Raw genomic sequence first — 9,537 nt, 5'->3', positions numbered from 1 at the left:
CTGGTCAAAAATGGATTTTCAAAACTTGTTTTCATTCTGAACCAGGATAAAAAGTTGAAATCTCAAAATATTTAATGTAGTAAAATGTGACATTGCAACTTGGAAACATCAAAACTGCCTTTGAAATGTTTTGATGTCAAAACTTAGTTGGAACATGTAATGTTTTATATTAAGTTAGTTAAGTTGAAACAAAACTAGTCAGAACAAAATGACAGTGAAAACATACTCCATTTTGATTTTGAATAGTTTTGAAATTTTTCCATCAAAATTGACATGCTCCCACAAAATGTTTTTGATTTTGACAAAGCAGCATTTCCTTGAAAAATTTTTCCATCAATTGTTTTCAAACCAGCTTTTCACCTTTGATTTAGGAGGGCCAATTTTGGAAGCAATTCCATTCACGTGCAAGGTCTTCACTGACCGCTTATCTAGCAGGATTGGTTGAATGCAATCTTCTCTAAATTAGACGTTAGATGGAAAAGACTTGAAAATAAAATGGGTTTTGCTCCAGTGGGGGGCAAAGTGAATTTACACATTGAGCTGATGCACCCATGCTGGTGCCAAGAGGCATCTTACAACAAGCTAGCAACCTATGACTGAGGGAGGGTGGGGGTGGTTACCTCAATTGAGGGCAAACACTAATATTGCCACCCTTCTTCAAGACTTCTGCTGAAGAAGGGCAGTTTTAAAATTGATCAGGGCTCTAGAAGAGTCCAGGAAGCTCAAATACACAGGTCAGTGCATCCCCCTGGTGTGAGCTATCTTCCACAACTACAACCTTCCTCCCCAGTGGATTTTCCACCTCCAAGGCAGTGTTGATAAAAGTTGGTGCAGACCTAGGTCTGAGTGCAGGTCAATAGTTTGCTTTATGCATTGTAAGCGCTAAATCAAGACAAAGCTCCCAGGAGGCTTTGCCTGTATTAAAGAGGAGAACAAAATCAGGCTTTAGACTTATTTCAGTAGACTTTTAATTGAATAATCTTGTCTTAGTACAGACACACCCTCCCAAAGAAAGCATTGTCTGACAGGTGGCTACGATTTCCAGAAAAATGTAGTGGCAACTTGTGCTGAAAATTACTTGCCTGCCATTTTGTCATTAGAGAAACCACTGCGGGCCCTTAATGAAGTCAATGGGAGCTTTGACTGAGTAAGAACTGCAGGTTGAGGCCCATAAACATGGAGAAGTCTTTTTGATAGGAAAGATCTTGGCCATACCTGAACCCTTATCCTACAGCCCCTACAGATGGGGAATTTCCATTAAAAGCAATATACGTTTGATGTTTAGGACTATAGGGGTGCACTGTTAGTGATCCCTGGGTTTTTCTTAGGGTATATTATCCCTTTGAATATTCTGGCATTGTTCAGTAGATGTTGCTCCCAAGCGGAGTGCTGTTCACTGATCGGGGCTCAGTGTGCACTTCCTTACTGAATGCTTTGATTTCCAGGTCCTGAGATTGATCCGTTTTGGTACGTGGGACGTGGGGTCCGACCTATCGGCCGGTTTGGGAAAAGGCAGCTAAGGAGCAGCCACAAGAGCCTGAGGCCTGGGACCAGCAGCCTGGAGCTGATTGTGAACGCTTTGCAGGAGCAAGAAGCCCTGGCTGCAGAAGATGGTGACTGGTGGTGATTTCCTTGTCAACTGCAGTAACTAAACTCAGTTGCTTCTCTCATTTGAATTGAATTCTCTCTCTCTCTCTCTCTCTCCCCTCCCCACATACACATTCATTTGGTTCTGCTTTTTGCTTACATGTCCTTTGCCACATCTTTGGTTTATTTCCTGTGTAAACTCCTTTTAAGAGAAGCACATTCAGGTGGAAAGATCCAAACTGAAAAGTGATGCTGACTGCAAACTACACTGTTCACACACTTTCTCTCCTGAACAAAGCATCCATGCTCCCTCCTTCCCTCCCCCATAAACTAATGCCACTGTGAAAGTAGATCTGTACAAGAACCAAAAGATTTCCATGCTTGGAATCAACTCTGTATAAAACATGCTCTCCATGCTAGCCTGACAACAAACCTTTGTCATGTTTCAAAGCAACTTGTTAATGCTGGTTAAAAGTAAACAATGGCTGGCTGAACTAAAACACATTCTCAGTAATGTATTTACCACTATTAAATAGATATGAAATGTTAGTGCTTTTTGAGTATTTTCATACCACAGTGACATGTGGTTGTGATGCATGTGTAATGGCTTGGATTTATACACTGTATATTCCTGGCCCTTTAAAATGTCTGCTATCGTACAGGGTGTACTCTACAAACAGGTGCATTTATTTTTTGCTTGCTTATTTTGAAAAAAACAAACAACCCTCCCTTCTGAAGGACAGGGAGTTTAAAAGGCCACAGGCTAAACTGTCAGGGTAGCTTTGTGCCATCCTAGCACGTCACCCTCAGCAGCACAATGAGGCCAAAGACAAGTGAAGCTGCTGGCTGATGTCCCTCTAGAACAGTGGTTTTTAATCTGTGGTCCACGGACCCCCTAGGGGTTTGCAGACTATGCTTAAGATTTCCAAAGAGGTACACACCTCCATTTGAAATCTTCTGGGGTCTGCAAAGGGAAAAAGATTTATAGTAGTGGTTTTCAATCTTTTAACTGGGAAAGCTAAAAGTCACTGTTCAAGCATCATACCTAAAAAATTATCCTATTATAGTGGATTGAATAAATAATCCATGATTGCTTGATTAATGTGACCCATCACTCTTCTGGGTAATTCAAAAACTTCTAATTAGCATTGCTCATATAATTATACATATTTAATCTTGATAAGCAACTCGTGCCACCAAAAATACATCAGATAAAATTATAAGCTAAATTGTAGCTCATGGTAAAAAAAAAAGGCCATTCACTATTTAGCTAATGGACCAGAATTAAAACTTCGGTCCTGAAGAGTACTTCAGAAGATAACTAGACACACAAGCTTGGTCTATTGTCTTCATGAATCACTGCCAAAGTAGCAGTGGTTGACTTAATCACAGCACATCATTTATCCAACTAACTTAATTCAGAGGCAGAAAAATGGGCTATCTGCCATCAGGAGGTGATTTTATTTTTACAGACTTGATTGTATTTCTCAGTTGTTTGATAAATAGTTTGTGTGAAGGAATTTGAGCCCTGGGCTTGGTTGTAGACTGCTTGCTATGCATATCCACTATTTGTTGCTCATATGAGATGTGACCTGAGTCCCATATTATTGCAGTTAACTTTTTTAGGAGAGTGTGGATAGCTTATGAACTAAGACTACTCCAGTTTTTAAAGCCAATCATTCAGACTTGTTAGACACAGCTATTGCTTGAACAACAATAAAAAGACAATCTACCAGCACCACCAAAGAAGCCTCTGTCACACCTATCTTAAAAAAGAGAGGAGGCTTTTAGGTAATAGTGTTTTGTCAGCATTATGCCAAAACCTTCTGAATAGCTTAATCAAAAACATAATTATAGTACTACACAATCTTATAAAATCTTGGCCACTGTGGCCTGTTGAAGGAACAGTGTATCCTCTCAATGGCCTTTTGCAAGCACTCCGGTTCCTTTAGCCTGCAAGGGTGTGTATCCTTAAAATAGATCCTTCACATCACTGAGGTAGGTAGCCTTAATGCAAGAGATAATGGAAATGTTCAGTTCCTGATGCTAGTCTAGTTGCCAACAGCCTAACCACCCACCCAAGCTAAGACAACTGCCCACACTCATGATGCAGCTATGTGAATGGAGCATGAAATCAGCTGGGATTATCCAGGGCTCTCACTATGGTCATCATCCATTTGGCTGTTAAAATAAACCCACTATCAGCCTTGGTAGCTCCTATGCCACTACAGAGAGAAAATTCAACAGCTTACATAGACTTTGCAATGGAGTAGAGCAAACAGTATACCAGAACTAGTCCCAACTTGGCCTGGGACTCCCACACAAGCTAAATATACTGGGCCAGATGATCAAGATTGTGCTGGTCCAGGCCTGAAGAACTTAGAGTGGCACCAGCTGCTAGCCCTCAGTAAGTCATTCTGGTGGTCAGGGTTGACTGGAACTCCGTACTGCTGCACCCATACCCCCTTTTTAGGGGATAGAAGATGTGTACTGTATAACTGCTACTCAGGCTTTAGGCCAGCCAGGGGATTCTGCTTTTGTGAGGAAATCTCCAGCTAGCTGATTGAGGCATTTTTTTGTATGCGCATATATCTTTTCTGTGAAAGGGTTCTGCAGCCATATTCTGACAGCTGACACTCACTTGAAGGAAGGCTTGTTATCCACAGCACTGTGAATATGAGCACCACTGAGAGGGACTATATTTCCATCGCATTTTCCAAAGGACCAGGCCAAATGTGAAGTACTCACTGCTTGGCAATGCAGTAATCCACACTAAGCGTAGTGACACTGACTGCCCACAGCACAGAGATGGAAAAGTGCAAGCTATAGCAGTAAAAGCCTCAGACTGCACAATTCCAGCTGGGCTAGGAAAGTGATTCTCCTAATCATGAGGAATACAGAGCCTGGGGTTTAGGACATTTATCACTTGCAAGAAAAAAGCACGGGGCAAGAACGCAGAGCAAAAAGGTAAAAGTGAATGTGCTACCTGCAAGGAACCTGCCACATGGCATGAAACTTGCATTGGACACATTAGAACAGGGAAATATAGGAAATGAAGGTGGTGTATGTATTTAGAGAGGCCCAAAGCCTGAGGTTACCCAACCCAGCTCTTAAACCCCCACTGACATCTATGGGAATTTTGCCAGTTGAGGGACAATATTTAGCACAACGTGCATATGGTTTAGAAGGATGTAATACATTTCTTAAAGGACTCTCTTCTTTTTCCGCTAAAATCAATCTGAAGGGAAGAGTATGTCTCTCTATCCCTCCCTGGCTACATTGGTGCATTTCACACACTGGAATACTGCAGTCTTTTTCTGAGCTGTATAGCTGCGAAAGAACCAATGGAGAAGTGGTCATTTATGTACAGCAAGTTCTTATACTGCCAGGGCGGAGCACTTACCATCCTACTCAAATATATGGCTGTGCAGTCTGCACCTTTTCTGAGTAAAGTGCACAGAAATCCGAACAACAGGAGATTTATTTTCTTTTTCTTTATGAATCAGGTCCCTGCAAAGCCATTCTTTTTCATAAATTGCTTTTACTCTTATAATTTCTCTTAACAAGAATTCCTGGTGAATACGCAGATAACAACAACAAGGCAAGCTTTACTTTCACTCAGACTTAATCAAATAGATCATTATATAGTCTTAATTTTTGTAACCATTAAAATATTTTCATTTATAAAAATTAATCTAAATATAAATATTAACGCTAAAGATTGAAATCACTTGATGACAAAATAATTCTTTGTGTGCTATAACATGTTTTTATGATTTTTTTAAAACAGTAAATTAAATCTTTGCACATATTTGGCACAAGTAAATCTGTAAAAATGCAAATACCATGTAGCGGGGTGGGGCAGGGTTTGTTTTGTTTTTTTGTTTTGCAATACCTACACAATACACATTTTTGTCAAAGAAGACTTAACATTGTAACAACAGTAGTTGCTTTTCATGCCTCTTATGGAAAACATCCTACTCCAAAGTCTGTTTTTTAAATCACACTAACAGAACAAAAGCCATTAATCTATTAAAATTAGTCATTTATGAATTGATATTACATACACAGTATTAGCTTATTATTAGACAAATATGTAAACCAACCACTATTAGTGACATTTCATGACACGCATACCTGCATAAACAAAAATCTGGGAATGTATTGTACACACATAAGAGAACAGTCTACTGGATGGAGATTGAAAAATGTATTAGGCATCCTATTCTGTTTAATCTCCTTCATTAAATGGTGTGTGTATGTGTGTGTATATATACACAAACACACATATACACACACACACTATTTTTAAACATACTGGACCAAGTTCTGTCCTCATACTTGTGCAAACAAATTGAAGATAATGAGGACTGCAAGAAAATAACACAAGGCATAATTTAGCCCAGAATGACCATCCTGGGCTAGATCTTCAACTGGTGTAAATCACCATAATTCCACTGCTATCAATGGAACTATGGGGATTTCCACCAGTAGGGGATATGGCCCTACACTTCTAATTAGATCCAATTATTTTAAAATAATTGGATGATCCAATTGCACTGGTGAGGAGACTTCAAATTAGGAGGGAAGTTCACACTGGAACCATTTACCTGGCTACTCTGATCAGGTCTGGGTGAGCTTGGACAAAATGGAAGCTGGATCTGAACCGCTCCTTACTTTTAGTCATGCAGAATCCAAGCCTACTGATCAGATCTTGCTAAACTAAAACTATTCCATCTCTTTGACATACAGACCCGAACTGCCAAAATGGCTACCTACAGTGTATGTCCAATTTTCAATAGTGCTGAGCATCCGCAATTACCGAGGAAGACGATGGGAGCTGCGAATGCTCAGCATTTCTGACAACCAGGCTGCTCTTCTGTAGGTCACCTAAATGTAGATCAAGGTGCCTAAATTGAGGCAGCCAAATTTGAAAATTTTGGCCATCATTTTTTGAATCAGTCAGAAGTTGTTTAATGTCCCCAACTTTTAAATTACTGCATATTTTAAAATGTATTTCTAAACCTCTGTGGTTAAATAAACTAATCACTCTTTAGGGTTCTGTACTGCCCATTAAGTAATGACCAGCACTGGTGGTCGTACAGAGAGGTGCTACCCCTGGTGGAGCTTCAGGAGACATTCTGGGATGCAGGGAGAGCATGTCTGCTGCTACACTCCTGTATGGTGTGCGGCTCAGCACCCTCTGTGCACTGATCCTGCTCTGGGGGTCAGCATGGAAGGGAGACGAGCCATGGCCCCATCTCCTCTCTGCTTCCTTTAGGTTACAGGGGAGAGCAGTTCCAGCGCTCCTCAGAGCAAAGGGACTGCAATTCTGAAAGGCCCTTCCACGCATCATGCAAGGGAAGGGAAGTGAGGTGAGGTGCCCCCTCGTAGCACCTGTACAAGGGCCTTTTATAACTAGCCCTTAATGTTTAAAAATACATTTCAGGAAGCACTTTCTTTGAACAATATCCAACACCCAGCATTGTTTTATTCTAATTTTGTAATCTTAAACATTTGATAAGGATTAATTCAGAGATGCACCTGCTGGGTGTAACAAATATCTAGGACACTGCCTAAAATGGATTATGCTTCTAAGCATAGAGGTGCAGGGTGTTGATTTTGCAATGGTTTTCAGATGCCAAAATAATGACTCAGAATTTATCTTTTTGTAGACATGATACATGCGTGTCCCCCACCACAGTATGCTATGGTGGAATGTGCCAGCCTATCGCAAATGTAAACTGCTCCTTTAGCATCCAAACAGCCCAGGTCTGGAGATAGAATAATAACTCAGCCAAAGTTGCTCTATTAGCATACAGAGGGTCTTTTAGAAAATGATATTGGGACTGATCTACAAACACTGAACTCAGTGTCAAACGTGCCAGCAAATATGGATCACAGGTTTGTTTTTTACCTTTCTCTTCACATGAAATATTGACCAACAATTATGGTTAAATTAAGTATACAAAAACATATTGTATTTTAAAGACAATATACTTTAGTACAATCAATGGGGGAAAAAAAGTGCATCTTAAAACATGGAGCCTTGCTTATGAAACTCAGTATCCTTTCTGGAGTCTCATGAGAACTTTAAGGCAGAGTTTCCATTAGCAGACCACAATGCTGGACAGCTTTCTCAGTGAGGTATCCAAACAAAGCCCTATTACTGAGGCATTGTGGGTTCTCGAGGGTCCGTTTTCCATTGGACATATACAATGGCTGTTAAATAAAGGCACTATAGTGTACAGCCTTAGGCAGTGTGTTATTGGCAGTAGTTTTGTAAGTCTAGTACATTACAGCAGATCCTATAGTTGGTTCCTAGAATGGAGAGAAAAGGAAAACATTAGCAGAAGATTTCATAATGACAAAAATGTATAGAGTACAATGCTGATAAGGCTTTTTAAATGAAAGGGGACCATCAATGTTTTATTACCAGGTGAAATATACCCCATGCAGTACAAAGACTTGCATACCACTTAAGTCCCCTCCTGATTGTTGAGCTGAGCTGAGCTGCTTCTGTTTGACAGTCCTTAGATTTGAATTCTGTGGGTGAAATCCTGGCCCCACTAAAGGTAAAAGCAAAACTTTCATTGACTTCAGTGGGGCCACGATCTCTATTTGGGTGTCTGGAGCAAGGTGTTTTCAGCTCTTGGACTTGTTCCCCCATTGGCCTGATAGAACATGAGATTATTGATCTTCTGGGTACAGTGAATGGCCCATTTGTTCACACACGGATGAAATTCACCCCTAAGTACACGGTTTATGCATCACTTAATTCCCACTAAATTTGTATGCTGAGCATTTCCCCGTAAGCAGCTGAGATATGAGGAGAGTGTCTTCTACTGTATTATATTGTGGCATTGTTGCTGTCAGGGTCTGCCCCACAAGTTTGCGCTGTGGAGCGAATGTCTATTAATTCTGCCTATTTTGACAGGAGTTTTTTGAAATGGTTTATATTTATAATTCTATAAACACACCCAGAGAACTTGCAGTAGGAGCATGTTTATGCACATCAATGTAGGTACAGACTAGACTAGGGCTTGTCTACACTTACCGGGGGTTCGACACATGGCGATCGATGCATCTGTGGTCGATTTAGTGGGTCTTCACTAGACCCACTAAATCGACCACTGATCGCTCTCCGGTTGACTCCTGTACTCCACCTGAACGAGAAGTACAAGGGGAGTCGACAGGAGAGCGTGAGCAAGTGAGTAAGGGCTAGGCACAATCTAGCCTTAAATGAGTAATCCCTCTCTCCGTATTTCCTGCTCTTAACAGTTTTAACAAGGTCTGTTCTCAGATGTTACCATCAAGTCCTTGGCAGTGCTTTTTCTCTCTTTAGTTCTTTGTGTTAGAGATCCTTGGAGCATAAAGTTTCTGTTAAATGTTCTAACAGTAGTAACTGGAGAAGCATCAATATTTTCACCTGGGAGGGAAAAAATGGGAACATCCTTTACGTGACAACTTGAACCAAGCATCAGACTTGAAAAAGCAAATCTTCTAGCTCTTTAGAGACTTAAATCTAAGTTTTGAGGAAAGTTAGGTTTACTTTAAATGGAAACTGGAAGACTGTGATATTGTAAGAGAGGTTTTTGAAATTATGAGACAGGCTGGTTCACGATCAAGTGACTTCATCGGGCCCAGAAGTTGTCTGAGATCGGTATTTTCATACCACTGAAGAGTTAAAAAAATTGGAAGGCACACACTGAAAACTTAGGAAACTTGGAGTAAACAGGAAAGCAAAGACAGCTCTATCTCATGAAAATGTTCATGTGTGTACACTAAATCACCAGATAATGTCACTAAGCCAAAAGTTATAGATGAATTCCAGAGATACATTTCTTAAGATGATTTTGTGGCATGGCGAAAGCATGACACTGGGATGAAGGTAAATAAAAGAGACAGGCATGTTAGCTGGGTGGCTTCACCCTGTCCCTAAAACTTCCT

At 40.5% G+C, this 9,537-nt stretch overlaps 1 protein-coding gene across 3 annotated transcripts in view; it reads right to left on the bottom strand.

Moving 5' to 3' along the window:
- Positions 1-5,333: 5,333 nt before the first annotated feature.
- MYRIP (myosin VIIA and Rab interacting protein) overlaps positions 5,334-9,537 on the bottom strand; it is a 350,794-nt gene continuing 346,590 nt past the window's right edge. For 2 of the 3 annotated variants that reach the window (XM_054019536.1, XM_054019532.1), the window contains 2 exons: positions 8,898-9,016; positions 5,334-7,908 (listed from right to left, as the gene is read on the bottom strand). In XM_054019536.1, coding sequence (XP_053875511.1) covers positions 7,876-7,908; positions 8,898-9,016 — 152 coding nt within the window. In that variant the 3' untranslated portion in view covers positions 5,334-7,875. The remainder of the gene's footprint in view (positions 7,909-8,897; positions 9,017-9,537) is intronic. The other variant, XM_054019533.1, reaches the window with a different exon arrangement.

The sequence above is a fragment of the Malaclemys terrapin genome, chromosome 2 (assembly GCF_027887155.1).
Source record: "Malaclemys terrapin pileata isolate rMalTer1 chromosome 2, rMalTer1.hap1, whole genome shotgun sequence".
NCBI lineage: Eukaryota > Metazoa > Chordata > Testudines > Emydidae > Malaclemys > Malaclemys terrapin.
Note: the sequence above shows the minus strand (reverse complement) of the source record. Positions and strands in the feature narration are given on the sequence as shown.